This window comes from Sparus aurata, chromosome 23, assembly GCF_900880675.1.
Source record: "Sparus aurata chromosome 23, fSpaAur1.1, whole genome shotgun sequence".
NCBI classification, from domain to species: domain Eukaryota; kingdom Metazoa; phylum Chordata; class Actinopteri; order Spariformes; family Sparidae; genus Sparus; species Sparus aurata.
In genome coordinates this window covers 14,223,969-14,239,272 of record NC_044209.1, presented here as the reverse complement: position 1 = coordinate 14,239,272, position 15,304 = coordinate 14,223,969, and the positions used below count along the sequence as shown (strand labels likewise).

Here is a 15,304-nt window from a genome sequence, read left to right as displayed (position 1 = left end):
TCATATTATTATTATTATTATTATTATTATTATTATTATTATAAGCATATTAGAATATGCCTTAATATAACAGATGTTCGCCTCTGTATACAGTTTATACAGGGACACGTCTTCTTAAAAAGGTATGAAGCGTCATTCATATCAAATTGCCAAACATCAACCATCAACATGAAGCCACACTTTCACCAACAAGTGTTGTTAAGTGTCTGATGTGTCCTGTTTTGTCCGACCGTGCGTTTGTGAATCGTGACCGGTGGATTTCAGTGCGAGGAAACTAATGAATGAACGGAGCGAAATAAACGACGTGTGCCTACGTCATCCACTTCACCGCGGAGGGATATGCTCAGTGAGGAGCGTAGTTCCGGGATCTGGAACTACTTCTCGGGGATGGATCGGGAAACCCTTGAGAAGGGTGTAGGGATACAGCGGAGCCACACGTAGCGAGCAGGTGCATAAACGCAGGGAAACCACAAATACGAGACGAAAGATGGCATAGCATATGGTGTCTCATTTTTCCCACCGACAGAAGACGCGTCCGCCGCGAAACCTCCACCTTGTGCTTTCGTTAGAATAATGTCACGGTAAGTTCTGCGAGCAGGCTAGCGTCAACCGTTGTGTGCAACTGTTAGCTTAAAGCGATAGGTAGCCCGTGTAGCTAACAGCTGACAACTCGGAGCGAGTGCGTTACGGTGCTCTATGAAATGCTCTTTTGTCACTTCGTAGGCTTTGCATATTATCGCACTGCGTGTTCCGTGTGGCTGCATTTGTCAGTGTAGTGAGGCAGATGTGTTGCCATAGAAATATAAGGTAAGAAACGATACATTTCTGGTCTTTTGACGGGACCTGACGTCAGCTGGGGGGTTTGACGTCACGTTGTTATAGCTAATACAGCATCGTCACATAAAAAATTCACTCTTTCGTGCAAGTCGGGAGAATGCTTTCATTACACGAACGTGTTTAATCACGCTGAGCTTAAATTAAAACTCGTGCATGACGTTAGGATCTTCTTCATCATCTCGGTCAGCGGGGGGTTTTAACGGTGACACCTCCACAGCAGGTGAAATGGTGCAGTCTACACAAAACCTGTCATTGTGTAACACCTCGAAACGTGCTGCTATGCTGTGTCCTCTCTAACCACAAATACCAAATCTAGGTGATTCACTTTGTTGCCTTCATATGCAATCTGATGTCTAATGGCGTGAACTAGAATGACGAAGAGCTATATTAGATGTTATAAAGCACAGTTCTCCTGCAGAATGGTGTTTCTACTTCCAAACTCATTGGAAGGCGGTAAATCTGGAAGGGTTTTCCCCAAATCTTGAGGAAGTGAATTCCTGTTAAGTGCGTGGCACATGCTTCTGTGTGAAACTGAGACTTTGTGAATGGAAAGATGTGACGTGTGTCTGTGTGTGTGTGTGTGTGTGTGAGGAAGGGAGAGAGAAGGACATACAAATTCTTCCAAAGAGCAGAAAAGAACTGTATATCATTATTCAGCCAAAGATTAATTGGCGTGGCAAGAGGCTGTTATTGTCTGACATACATGGCTGTGTAGGTGGGCGTATTCACAAGGGGGTAACATGAGTCACCATTGTGATGGTCGCTGTGAGAAACAAGGGGAGGGGGGTTGACGGTGAGGCAGGCAGGCAGGCAATCAAGGTAAAAATGACAACCTCCTCCTCTGTTGCAAGAGAATGGGAACACACACACTCACACACACACTTAGCCTGTCAGTGCAGCAGGATGTTACTCTTTGTTTTACTTGCAGCAGGGTGTTGACCAGTGTGTGTGCAAACACAGGTGAGCACAGCCGCACCTCGGTAATGTAAAATATCTTTTTGTGTTCAGGTCACGATTGACAAGATTCATCAATATAGACCCAGCCAAGTCCCTGGCTCAAGAACCAGGCGAGATTTGGTTTCATCCTTTTGGAGTACATGACTACGACATCAGAGCATGTGCTGTCATGCAGTCGACAGCAGTGACTGTACTAAATGGAGATAGCTTTCTTAAAAATAGAGGGGTCTTTATTGTACCTCACCCTAATGCTATTCCAGGGCTATTCAACTTCAATAGCAAGTGGGCCAAATATGAAAATCACTGGGGGTTCGTAGGCCGCACAGAATATTTGTAAACTAATGGCTAAAAAATAACTCTTGATAATAGAGAACGAATGACACATACAGTATCCACTTTTTCCCCCACTTTAATACTTTCACAAAAGGGCTTTTATAACCAAGGTCCATATTTATATGAATGCTACATTCAAGATTAACAAAGCAAAGCCATCTGACCATAGATGGGACTGTTCACAACATAGATAGAGATAAACAATTTCAAACATAGCAGTCCATACTCACAGTTAAAATTTGAGCTGGACAGTAAAACAGACAAAATGATTAACATAAAACTGAACTGTTTTCACAGAGACTGATATTGTTTTTTAACATGTTTTGACCAAAAGTTCTCCCTCAGAGTGCAAGTTTTTAACACAAAGTAATTGCACATTCATCATTTAAGTCTGAGAGATGCTGTCATAGAAGACATTACCATTAGCATCACACTGCTGTCATTCTGAGCCTTTTCAGGTTAATGTGAAAAATTGCACTGCCTTGACCTTGCTATTTCAACATAGTTTGGCTCATATGTAGTCAGGGCAATCCTCAGACACTCATGCAACTTTTCATTGGTCATGGAGCAACGTGCCCTTGTTTTTATGGCATTCATATGAGAAAAACTAGACTCGCATGTATAAGTGGACCCAAACATTGTCAGTATTAGCAAGGCCACTTTCCTCATTGTGGGGTACTGGTATTGGTTCACATGGTTAGACCAAAAGCTCTCTGCACCCTAAGACTGCAAGTACTGTTTTGAAGCAAAGGAGGATTGCACATCAACCATTTCCAACTGAAAGATGCTCTCATCAATAGAAGACATTACCTCTTTTACTTTTGCACAAAAGTCTGCCTCAGGTTTGATAGAAAAGGGGTCACGAGCAAAGTGCAATACCTCAATGGGAATGTTGAACCCTTGGAATCTCTCAGTAAAGTTCTCAGTCAGTTTTGTCATGAAATCTGTCATGACGGGCGTTATCCGTGCCTCAGGTGCTGTGTTCATGAATCCACGCAGTCGTGGAAAGTGCAGCAGTCCTGTTGCTGATAAGTCTGTTGTGAAAATGGTTAGCTTAGTTTTGAAAGCACAAAGCTTCTCAACCAAATCAGCAATAGACTTTTCTCGTCCCTGCAGTTCAAGATTCAGGGTGTTCAAGTGTTTGAAAATGTCACACAGAAAGTACACTTCTGCCATGAACTGTTCATCCAGCATGCGCTCCAGGAGGTTTGCTGCCCGTTTGTGTTTACACACGCGAAGGAAAGACACAATCTCCAAGTGGAGCTCACAGAAACGGTCCAAAACATTCCCCTTGCTAAGCCACCTGACATCGTTATGAACAAGCAAGTCCGTGTGTTCCGCAAACATGTCGGCAAGCATCATACGGAAAAGGCGGTGTTGTAGGCTGGAGGTTGAGCGGATGAAATTCACAATATTCATGACAGTGTCCATGGTGTTTTTCAGATCACCGCTCAACTTTGCACACAACACAGACTGATGAATGATGCAGTGTAAAAACTGCATGTGTGGAGCTATGGTTGATAGCCTCGCTGTCAGCCCTTGTAATCTACCAATCATTGCTGGAGCGCCATCGGTGACCAAAAGGCAAACTTTCTGTAAATCCAGTTCACGCTCGTCAAAAAATGCGTCAATCTTTTGAAATATCGCCTCACCTGTGGTGTGTCCCTCCATCGGAATAAGCCCCACAAGTTCTTCTCTAAAGTGCACTCCATCATGAAATCTGACATAAATGCATAGCTGAGCCATGTCAGTACAGTCGGTTGATTCATCCACAGCGATGCTCATAACATCAGTTTTTTTTAGGTTATCCAAAAGCTGCCTTGATACATCCTTTGCAAGTAATTCCACTCTGCGAAGAGTTGATGTATCCGAGAGAGGCACTTTTTTAATGGATGAGGTGACGCTTTCCCTCACTTTTTCATCAACAACCACTTCATCAATGACAGCCAGCATACAATCTTTAACCGTCTCCGCCTCGGTAAAAGGCCTCTTCTGTCTGGTTAGTGTCCAGGCTACACGAAGGGATGCTATCATAGCCCTCTCCTGCTCCGTGCAAAAGCGACCAAGGGCGGCCTGACCGTGTTGAAATGATGCTAGCAGACGCTGTATTTTGCTTCGCCGTTCATCCGAGCCCTCCGGGAAACGAGCCGAAAACGAGCCGTGGTTTGACTTGTAGTGCCGCTTCAAGTTGTATTCTTTCATCACAGACATGCATTCGTTGCACAGTAAACAGACCGGTTTCGTACTGGTCACGGCAGGCAAAATAAATAAATATTTGTCCGTCCATTCGCTCTGGAACTGGCGGTTTTCCGAGTCAATTTTCCGTTTCTTCGGTTTAGAGAGCGCCATGCTGGTGCTGACCCCTGTCACCCATGAGCTCAGGCAACTGCAGAGCAGCGCTGTGATTGGTGCGATTGGCTGCATTTGGCTGCGTGATTGGCTACGCATCACACGCCTAGTTCACGTGCGTGACATAGATATTCATGAGTTAGATCCGGTTAGATCCAGATCAGAGCCGTTGTTGATGTAATAATTTTCATCACTGTTATTTACTGGCAGTCTCGCGGGCCAGAAAAAATTTCAAACGGGCCATATCCGGCCCGCGGGCCGCTAGTCGAATAGGCCTGTGCTATTCACTGGCAAGTTTTAAATGTCGCCCGCAAACTAGGCTACTTGTGATTGAACATAACGGGATGTCACAAAGAAAAGGCCAAAAATTGCAGAGACGTTATAATGTAATGTAATAATAGCTGATTTTGGATGCAGGACTTCTGCATCCAAAATCAGCTATTATTACACATTTATTGTGAAGGCTACCCCATGAAATTGGAGTGCCTAATCATTTATAAGGTTGGACAATATAGGCTGTTACTGTGAGATCATGTAGACATTTGTAACATTTCAGAGTTTGCAGTTTACTCTGGCTGAATTTGGCCAGTGTTGTGGGTGATGTTGTAAGTCAATATGTGAGATTGACTATGGCAGTTTTGGATTTTTGTGTCAATGTGATGATGTAGTCCTGTGTGGTCATGAATCGATATCCTAGAAAATGAACTTATCACATTACATATCAATATTATTATCTAAAATAATAGTATTACATCAAATGATGTGTTATTTAACATATTAAAATGGAAAAGAAAAGCCAATCAAGCGATAAAAAAAGGAGTTAGCAAAGAATGTACTTGATGAAATGAAAGAAATTACTCGTAATGTCTTTCTTTTACCATATCTGCAAATACAGCCAATATGATATATCTGTGATAGCCCAATGTCTTCACATAATAATTCAGGGTTTCCCCCAGAAAACTTGCTAAGCCTAGTGGTAGGTTGGAAGGGCGGCCTAATGGCGGCAAAGCATGTTTTGGGTTTTTTTATGACAGGGGCCTGACACAGGCTACTAACTGACTGATGGCAGTGCCTTATAGGTAACAGATTCATGACATAGTAGAATTTAGAGTGGTTCCATACTGCCTTGCATTAAAGCAATGTTAAAAGTTAATTGGTGGACAATTATGTGCTTTAGGAGCCAGTAAAGGCATTTAAAACCACCAATTATGGCTTCATGCTCCATATTAATCACTGGCTCGAATGCTGCAGCAATTGACAAGCCTACTGTAACATGAAAACAGTGCAAGCTAAGTATTGGATATTTCATAATAGATATTTCATTATAATCAGTGACATATATTTACATTTGAAACAATGTGGCATTCTGCTTGCTGCCATATTGATGCTGGTGCGACGGTGGAGAGACCCAACATGAGCGTTTAGCGCATCTTGGCTATAAGTAGTTCAAGGAGCTTCAATAAAAGCTCTGGTGGAGGATCCCTGTGTTGCCCACTGGTAGTGGCTGTGACAATCTTGGCAAAACATACCCAAAATCGAAACTTTGACTTTTATCAAAACACCTGCTGCCATAGATTATCTAACGCTGAATTTAATAGCTGTGTTTTATGACTAAACCACTGTGAAATTATCGCACTTAATATTGTTAATATATTCACGTTGTACAAAAAAGTAGATTTCTGACCCACTTGCCTTGGAAAAATAACAGCGTTGAAATCTATAGGTTTAGTGTAGAGTGAAGGTTTTTTCAGGGCCTCTTTGTTTTACAGCCATATTAAATAAGATTAAATTCTCACAATTAAAAGCTGTTCTCCAAATGAAAAAGTAAAGCAGATGTTGAGCTTCTATTTAAAAGCTCTTTGAGTGTTCTCACAGAATGTTTGTTCATTTTGCCCCAGGATCTGAACAGTCTCAAAATAGAGCAGCACACAAAGTTAAGTGAAGCAAATTGGCTCTGGGAAGTAGAGCAGTCATACGGCCATGAGATGCCCCTCTGTCTCTCATTTACTGTAATTGTGTAGAAACTGTGACGCTCTTCCCTCAGTAATGCTTGAAGAAGGAACACTGCTTCATTACAGGATTGTTGGACTCCCTGTGAAGGTACTTGCATTATTTTTTTAAAGCAGTAACGGTGTTTGTGTCAAGTTTAGAGAAGATGGACTGTAAAAGTTGATGAAACTTAATTGCTGTTATGAAGACCCTTTATCTTCAGAGAGGTGCTAAGAGAAAGTGTCACATTCACTCACTAACACACGAAGCACTGATATCTCTAGCAGTGTTTTGTTTTTTTCAGGATATTTCCTCTTGCTGTTTTGACGATCCTGGAATTTCTCCACCTTTGTCCTTTTCACAGAGTGGGTAGTAGCTGCTGACCTCCTTTCTCCAGAGTGACTGCAGTGTTTGCATATAGTAGCAATTCACTCTACTTCCGACAGAATGTCAGGTAAAGATTTACTACATTTGTTTTTCCTTATCAGGAAGATCTATTCACATTCGCAAATACACACTGACCTTGGATAGCTGATACAACACATTGTTAGCATTTGATTATTGTATTAGATTTCACCAAAGGAATGGCTGCCTTAGTTGATAACATTGTTAATATTTAAATATCTAATTTTTTATTCTCAAACTTCCTTTGTAGTGTTTCCTATTTTCTGTCCAGTTACCAATTTTGTAATTTAGAAATCTTTATTGTTTTTAGGTACCTACACACCGGCCCCTGGTGGACCATTCTCTGCTCTCACCCCAAGCATGTGGCCCCAGGACATTTTGGCCAAGTACCATCAAGTGAGAGGATATGACTTCATGTGTTTATATATGTGCAAACAAGTATTACTTTGGTTTGATGTGAATAAAAAGAGAACAAATAGTGATTTTGAGATGAGGAACAAAATGCTCATATAAACAACAAAGCAGCCGAAAATAAGATATCAAGCTATGATGCAGGACAAATAAAATGCCACCTCACCTCATGTGAGACTGACATCTGATTGGTTAACTGAAGTTAAGAGATCTGCAACTAACGAAATGCACTTCATTTGATTGTCTTTGCAGAAAGAGCCCTCAGAGCAGCCTGAAGTCCAGTATGATGAGTTTGGCTTCAGAGTGGACACTGAAGGTAATGTCTTCACTCACAAAATAATAGTTTTTCTGCTAGGAGTACAGTGTATGTCTTCCATTAATGGAGTTCCATGTTTTTTTTTTTGGTTATTTTAGCATTTTTTCCCCTCACTCACCTAGATTAGTTGTATATTGACAGAAAAATAATCACCAACTATCATGATAATCGATTGATTGTTAAAGTAATTTGTCCTGCAAACTGGCCTCTCAGAAATTAAGATTTCCTGCATTTCTCTGTTTTACATTATCTTAAGGTGAATATCTTTTCCATTTTTAACTGACAAAGTAAGACTTTTAAAGAAAACACCTTGGACTGGCTACAGTCCTTTCATTTTCCAATATTCTAGCCTCCTCCATTCAAGAAGTGGCATGGTGTTGGCATTTTGATTACAAAGAACTCAAACACTATTCAATCATGATACATTACTCTCTCTTCACGCAGACGATGGGAAGTGCAGGTCCTGGCTGGGCACTGATGGCTCCCCCCAGCGTGAAGACCCTCAGCAGCGACTGCGCTGGCAAGCCCACCTGGAGTTCACACATAACCACACAGTGGGCGATCTGACCTGGGAGCTGATTGATCCTGTCCTTCCACGCTCAGAGCGACTGCGCTCCCTCGTGCTAGGTGGCATACCTCACAGCATGAGGCCACAGGTAAATACACTTTTTTCAGCCTGGGTGAATTCTTTGTGTCATTGATTTGAAGTGAAACACATTGGGCTAAAATATTGCCTGAGATGGCCTGTCAATTTTTTAAGCAAATAAAAATATAAGTGAAGAGCTCAAAGATATACTTAATGACACTAACTAGTGTTGTTGTCAGTATTTACACTTGTCTTGTTGGTTATCTCTAAAGTTACAAGACCAGTTCAACACGTAAAAGATTTTTTGTCTCTGTTAGCTTTGGATGCGTCTGTCTGGAGCACTGCAGAAGAAGAGGACAACAGAGATCTCTTACAGAGAAATTATTAAGAACAGTTCCAATGATGACACCACCACAGCCAAACAGGTAATATCCTGAGCTATTGTACATGCAAACATACACAATCCCATTGCAGTTATCCTTTCAAGCATGGTGCTTTTTCCTTACTAGGACACAGGTAGACAGCTGCGGTAGGGAATGGATTCAGCTTATGCTGTAAACAGGGTTTCTGTGGGTCCTGAAACAGTCTAAGTCTTAAATACCATAACAATCAGGTCTATTTTTGGTATTTAACGTTGCTTTCATCCAATATGGGTAAGTGAAGTTCAGTAAGATCTGGCTCAAGAACATCAAAGTCCATGCTTGCTTGAGTCCTGTTGAGAATAATGAATTTGAAGCTTGCTGCAAATCAAGATTTTTGGGTTAAAAGGCAATACAGTTGCATGGGAAGTCAGAAAACATGAAGCCACTTTAAAAAGCCACCAGCAAACAGCTGCCACCACCCCATATTGTTCTGAATTCACATCATGAGGATCACCAATTGCTGGCCTCAGCACAACCCACGCTGTACTTTTGCCAGTATGGATGTGAAATGGGTCTTAAATTGCATTCCTAATGATCCTCAAAGGTCTTTGCAGAAACCCTGTACACATTTATACAATTAATTTAAATAAAAATGGATAACAGGGGGCTCAATTAAACAAGGATAAATGTGAGGACTCGCTCTTTTATCCAAGACCTCCTGTTGCTCTTTTAATCATGATGTGATTGTTTCTCATTAACCTTCCTCCTTCAGATAGAGAAGGACCTGTTGAGGACAATGCCAACCAATGCGTGTTTCAGCAGTATGACCAGTGTTGGAGTGCCGAGGCTGCGACGGGTACTGAGGGGCCTAGCCTGGCTCTACCCAGACATTGGGTACTGTCAGGGGACTGGCATGGTGAGAACACATATATCCAGAACACAAACGTACAGATCCATCAGTGACACACGTAATAAATGCACAAACTCACACATAACATGTCTTGATTCCCTCCCAGGTGGTGTCCTGTCTGCTGCTCTTTCTTGAAGAGGAGGATGTGCTATGGATGATGTGCGCCTTGATCGAAGACCTTCTTCCTCCCTCCTACTTCTCCTCAACTCTACTGGGCGTCCAAACAGACCAGAGGGTTCTCCGCCAGCTTATTGTTCAGTACTTGCCAGCCCTCGACCGCCTCCTGCAGGAGCATGACATAGGTAAGCAGAGAGGCAGCACTGGATTACCCTTTCAATTAGATTTCTGCTGTGCACCATTTAAAGAAATAAATAAAAAATATGAGAATTATTAGATGAATCTGACATATTTTCGCTGGTGAACATTGTCTGAATCATTGGTATACAGTATAGAGTATTTAACCCCCTCCTTCTTATCCAGAGCTGTCCCTGATCACCCTGCATTGGTTCCTGACATCATTTGCCAGTGTGGTGGACATCCGTCTGCTCCTCAGGATCTGGGACCTGCTGTTTTACCAGGGCTCATTGGTACTCTTCCAGGTCACACTGGGCATGCTCAAGATCAAGGTATTTGCACAGCACCACCTATTTCGAGTCTTGCCTCCCTGATGCAGTTTCCATTGTACTTTATAGAATCATTTATTGTTTTTGTTGGATAGAAGAAGAAGAAGAAGAAGATGATGATGATGATGATGATGAAGAACAACTATTCAACAGCTTCTCCTACTAATGATCCTTTTTTAACTTACTCCCTGACCCCAGGAAGAGGAGCTTGTGTCATCAGAGAACTCCGCGTCCATTTTTAACACTTTGTCAGACCTGCCAAGTCAACTCAGAGATGGGCCTGCAGTCCTCGGGGAGTCTATGAGGCTAGCTGGGACATTATCCCAAGAAACACTGGAAGCCCATAGACATAAGCACCTGGCTTACATCCTCAATGAACAGACGCAGCTCAACAACGGAAACAACACAACACTCAACACCAATCTCAACAAGGTCAGTTGTTTTAGTCTTTGTGTACCAACATATCAGTTGTGTGTACATTGATTCCATGTTCTTATCGACCTAATATAAAAAAAACGTTCAGGTGGTGAGGAGACAGTCCCTGCGCAGGAAGTCCACTCTGAGCTCACTGCTGTTTGGGGAGGATGAGGCAGAGGCCTTGAAATCCAAGAACATTAAGCAGACAGAGCTGGTGGCAGCCCTGCGAGAGGCCATCACCCGCACCGCAGAGCACTTCCACTGTTTGGACCCACGTCACTCCAGCACGGTGGGTTAACACACAGCTGCAAAGGAAAAGTGTGGTTTATATCCTGTAGTGGACTTTGAATCAATTAAAATCACAAGAGCGTTAAGAGAGGCATCCCTCCATTTGCTGGCATGTCAGACTAATTTATTTAGTTCTATATTTGATATTGTAACATCAAATTGTACATTTTTTAACTGACTTTCCCGTCTTGTCTCTCTAGGACTTGACTCCTGACTACTCGATGGAGAGCCACCAGCGAGATCATGAAAACTTTCTTGTGGTGTCGCGCAACAGGAGGAGACGGGCAAAGGCTTTGCTGGACTTTGAGCGACACGATGACGACGAACTGGGCTTTAGGAAGAATGACATCATCACTGTGAGTCATAACAAACAAGGCACTGCTTCCCTTCCTGTTGCCTCAGAACATGGACAGACACACACACTACACATCTTGTCTCCGATTCGTATCCCATTGTTATTTTTTTAATCTTTCTTTTTCAGATCATCTCACAGAAGGATGAACACTGTTGGGTTGGAGAGCTCAATGGCCTCAGAGGTCTGTGCTTTTCTCTTCTCTTGTGTTAACGCCCACACTTGCCATCTAGATAAGTCTTTTTTAGTTTTTTTTCCTAACAGTTAATTTGACATGTATTATTTGTGGAATCTTTGTTACAGGTTGGTTTCCAGCCAAGTTTGTGGAGATCCTAGATGAAAGAAGCAAAGAGGTATTGAAGCAGTTAATAATCAGTTTAATAAGTGTTTCCATGCTGACTTTTCATCAGTTTTTTTCCCTTGTTTTCTTTCCTGTATCCTGATAATTAATTCATAATCGTTGTACTCAACAGTGATGTTTTTGTGTCATTCCCTAGTACTCATTAGCAGGTGATGACTCCGTGACGGAGGCAGTAACAGACTTGGCAAGAGGCACGCTGTGTCCGGCCCTAAAGGCCATATTTCAGCATGGTCTCAAGAAACCATCTATACTGGGAGGACCTTGTCACCCTTGGTTATTCATAGAAGAGGTAGGAGAGCTTTTTCCAAATTTCCTCATTGTACCATATTGCACACAGCTGTTTGAGTTTACTGCAGGACTCAATCGGTCATTGTCTTCTGGTTTTCTCTCAGGCTGCCAGCAGAGAGGTAGAGAGGGACTTCAACTCTGTCTACTCCAGACTGGTGCTGTGTAAAACCTACAGGTAAAACAGTCATTGTGTTTTCATTTGTTTTGTCAAACTCTCTAATTAGTCTAGCATTTAACATAAAATGTCAATAAAGATATAAAAAAAAAAAAGTAACATGTAAGTGTTGTGAGGACTAAATTGCTTGAAACTTCTTCACACGTGATCCTTGATGCTCTTGCCTTCCTTTTGCAATATTCCCCCAAAATATAAACAAGAAGGTGTTACACGATTTGGAAAGTAACACAACTGGTTATTAAAAAAACTTGCGATGGGAGACAAATGTTTGCAGTGTCATAGTATTTGTGTTGGCAGTGGAATGGAAAATAAATCCACTCTCATTTTATACGGCGGAATCATAAGGTAACAACTCATTCTCTTTTGGTGTTAACCAGGTTAGATGAAGATGGCAAAGTACTAACACCAGAGGAGCTGCTATACAGAGTAAGTAAGCGTTTTGTCAATATGTGGGAAAACATAAATGCCAAATGCTAAGCTAAGCAAAATAAAAATAAGTGAGTTGTTTGAGTGATATGTTTCCAACAATAAATATGGTTCTTGAAAGAAGTATCATGCCATGCTTGTTAATGAATGAATGAATGAATGTTAGTAGGAACTACATGAGCGCTCTCTGTCTGCTCTCCCCAGGCGGTGCAGTCAGTCAACATGAGCCACGATTCTGCACATGCTCAGATGGATATCAAGTTTAGGTCTCTTGTCTGTGTTGGCCTCAAGTGAGTTTTCAAAACTAAAACACACACTCACAATTTAAATCGTCTGTCACTTTGTTCATGGTCTCTTAACCTGCGTCTACCTTATCAGTGAGCAGGTGCTGCACCTATGGTTGGAGGTGTTGTGCTCCAGCATGGCTGCTGTAGAAAAATGGTATCATCCATGGTCCTTCCTCCGCAGTCCTGGATGGGTACAGATCAAGTGTGAGCTCAGGTGAGGAATACTTTATTGGTTGGTGGTGATGCTTACAAACTCAGCAATTAGTTAATGAAGTTGAGTTTTCTGTCTTACCCATCAACTTTTACCACACATGCAGTAATCCAATCATTTTTTTATTATTAATTAAAAATACAATTTAAAGGTTTTCCAATAAAACCAATAATGACTGATCAACTGTTGTCGTCTCATCAGGGTCCTGTCAAAGTTTGCCTTCAGCCTCTCCCAAGATTGTGAGCTACCTGACAAGAAAGAGGTGAGCCAAGGAGTTTACCACAGCATCCATATATAGATCAGTAGTAAGCAAGTCTTGCTATGCAAAGACAAGTATTCAGAGGAGAAAAACTTTGTGACTTTATGCTGTTTCAGAAATCCACTATTCTGAAAGCAGACGCTATGGATATGCTGGTTCAGCATCACCTCTTTAGTTGGGACCTCTAGGTAACATGTCACATAAGAGACTGTAGATGCTCTAGTATAGTCATTAGATAGTTTACTTATCTGTTGATTAAAAGGGTATTTCCAGTATTTTTAAAACTATGCCATAATTTTACATGTTTTGTAGTCAAAATGGTTAATTGGTTCAAATTTGGTTTTGGCATTGTTAAAGCCGTGATACAGGCTGTAATGCAATTCTTTGGAGCAAATGTACCCAAAGAATTAACACTCAAAGTGACAAGATCAGTACTGTCATGTTTAAACACCAAAGGTGTTGACTGTCTTGCAGCCATTGTAGCCTGTTTTGCGGTTGCTGGCTGAGGCAATCTACTGGACCAGTTCAGAAATGTTTTGTTGCTGTTTAATCGTTTAGACCCCAAAATATGTTGTTGTTTTTTTTTAAAAGGAAAAGGTCCGAATTACCCTTTTAAAACATTTACCTCATCACACAAATCATCTCACTTTGTATTTTTGTTCTTGTGAGGTCGAACTTAAAATAGGATTAAGCTTCTCACAGCATCACATTCTGCTGCTTCAGATTGCTTAATGCTCATCTAATCTTTGCCTTCCAGTAACAGCTGTTAATCACCATTTATCAGCTCTTCAGTAGACGCACCACTGTCAGTTTTTGTGTTAAACCTGTAAATCACCTCTGACCAGACATCAGTCAGTGATAATGATGAGCAAGATTTGTGCATCAGCTATCAAAAATGAACAAAAATTATTATGATGTTGTCTTGCGGTAAAAGTTTTGCATTTCCTTTCCCCCCCAGGAGAAAGAACAGAGACCACTGAAAGAAGGAGTTCAGGATATGTTGGTGAAACATCACCTCTTCAGCTGGGACATCGACGGCTAAACACACAAAGCAAGAAACTGACTGAATCCTGTGCCGTCCTGCGTATCTGTGTATATTTGATGTGTCTCCACCTGTTTCTTACAGACTTTCATGTCATGAATTAGACAGTTGTCTGCTACAGTAAGTGACTACTATACAGTCCAGAGTCCATCTGTCACTTCAACTTTCAGCATTGGACAATGGTGACACCCAAATAATTACCAAGAGACTCTCATACTGGCATACAAGTTGCCCAGTTAGTATGTCCTGAAGGATGTGTGCATTATAGTGCATACTTTATTTAAGACCCAGTGTAGGAGGTTGCACTACATCATGAGAACTATATGTAAAACACTCCTGTAGTGCAGGTTAGGCTTTACCTATGGGACGTGAGCACTCTGTGTCCTAACAGTGAGTATTTATTTAGTACTCACTGTTCTGGCAATTAAGCTTCTCATAGCTTAATGCGTGCAGGAGTGACATGTACAGTCCATTCACTTGTATTTGTTGTGTGTATGTAAAATACAGCAGCACTTCATCGCAACATGGTCCTAAATTCCACTTTACCCAAAACATTCCTTAATATGGAGCTGTAAAGTTACAAATTATTTTTGGGAGGAATGAAACTTACCTCAATATCATGAATTCCACAAAATATTTCATTAAATACTAATGTTGCACATGCCAGGAAAGCCTTTTCTTATTGTAATACAAGACTATGGGTATGTGTGCTACCCAAATAGTGGTAGTGATCAGTCTGCACTTGTATGACATGATGTAAATGGAGCAGATTAATACTTTTTTGTGTTACAATCTACAGTAAATAAATGTTACACATCATTTGTAATGTTTTTTTGTATATAAAGTAAACACAACTATTCCTTTGTCCCCTGAGAGTTTAAAGCAAGTCATCATAGAGACTTGACAATGATTTCCAAACTAACCTTCAGTTCTGCCTGAAAGCTGCACATAAATAAGAAAATAGTTTATTTATTGTTACTGTTGACCATTCTTAAAAATGACCTGAAGGCGGATATATTGACAAAACTGAATTACTTTTCCTATTATGTGGTGCACAGGAACATTTTTACAACTTAAGTTTACCTTCACTTTTAGCAGAGTAGCTTTGGGGATACTTTGC

The 15,304-nt window shown here is 41.3% G+C and overlaps 1 protein-coding gene across 3 annotated transcripts; it reads left to right on the top strand.

Annotated features, from left to right (window-relative positions):
- The first annotated feature begins 378 nt into the window (after window positions 1-378).
- sgsm3 (small G protein signaling modulator 3) lies at window positions 379-15,005 on the top strand. Of its 3 annotated transcripts, XM_030407423.1 has the most exons (22): window positions 379-581; window positions 6,830-6,919; window positions 7,181-7,266; window positions 7,534-7,597; window positions 8,042-8,253; window positions 8,501-8,608; window positions 9,318-9,461; window positions 9,562-9,757; window positions 9,936-10,081; window positions 10,277-10,510; window positions 10,602-10,784; window positions 10,984-11,139; window positions 11,265-11,319; window positions 11,439-11,488; window positions 11,633-11,785; window positions 11,889-11,959; window positions 12,337-12,385; window positions 12,590-12,675; window positions 12,764-12,886; window positions 13,085-13,145; window positions 13,259-13,330; window positions 14,101-14,235. In XM_030407423.1, the coding sequence occupies exons 2-21, from the start codon at window positions 6,913-6,915 to the stop codon at window positions 13,328-13,330; spliced, it is 2,256 nt and encodes a 751-aa protein (XP_030263283.1). In that variant the 5' UTR covers window positions 379-581; window positions 6,830-6,912; the 3' UTR covers window positions 14,101-14,235. The 3 variants fall into 3 exon arrangements, with proteins under 3 accessions (XP_030263283.1, XP_030263281.1, XP_030263282.1); XM_030407421.1 differs by lacking the exon at window positions 13,259-13,330 and having other exon boundaries at window positions 380-581; window positions 14,101-15,005; XM_030407422.1 differs by lacking the exons at window positions 379-581; window positions 13,259-13,330 and adding an exon at window positions 6,153-6,576 and having other exon boundaries at window positions 14,101-15,005.
- Window positions 15,006-15,304: the final 299 nt, after the last annotated feature.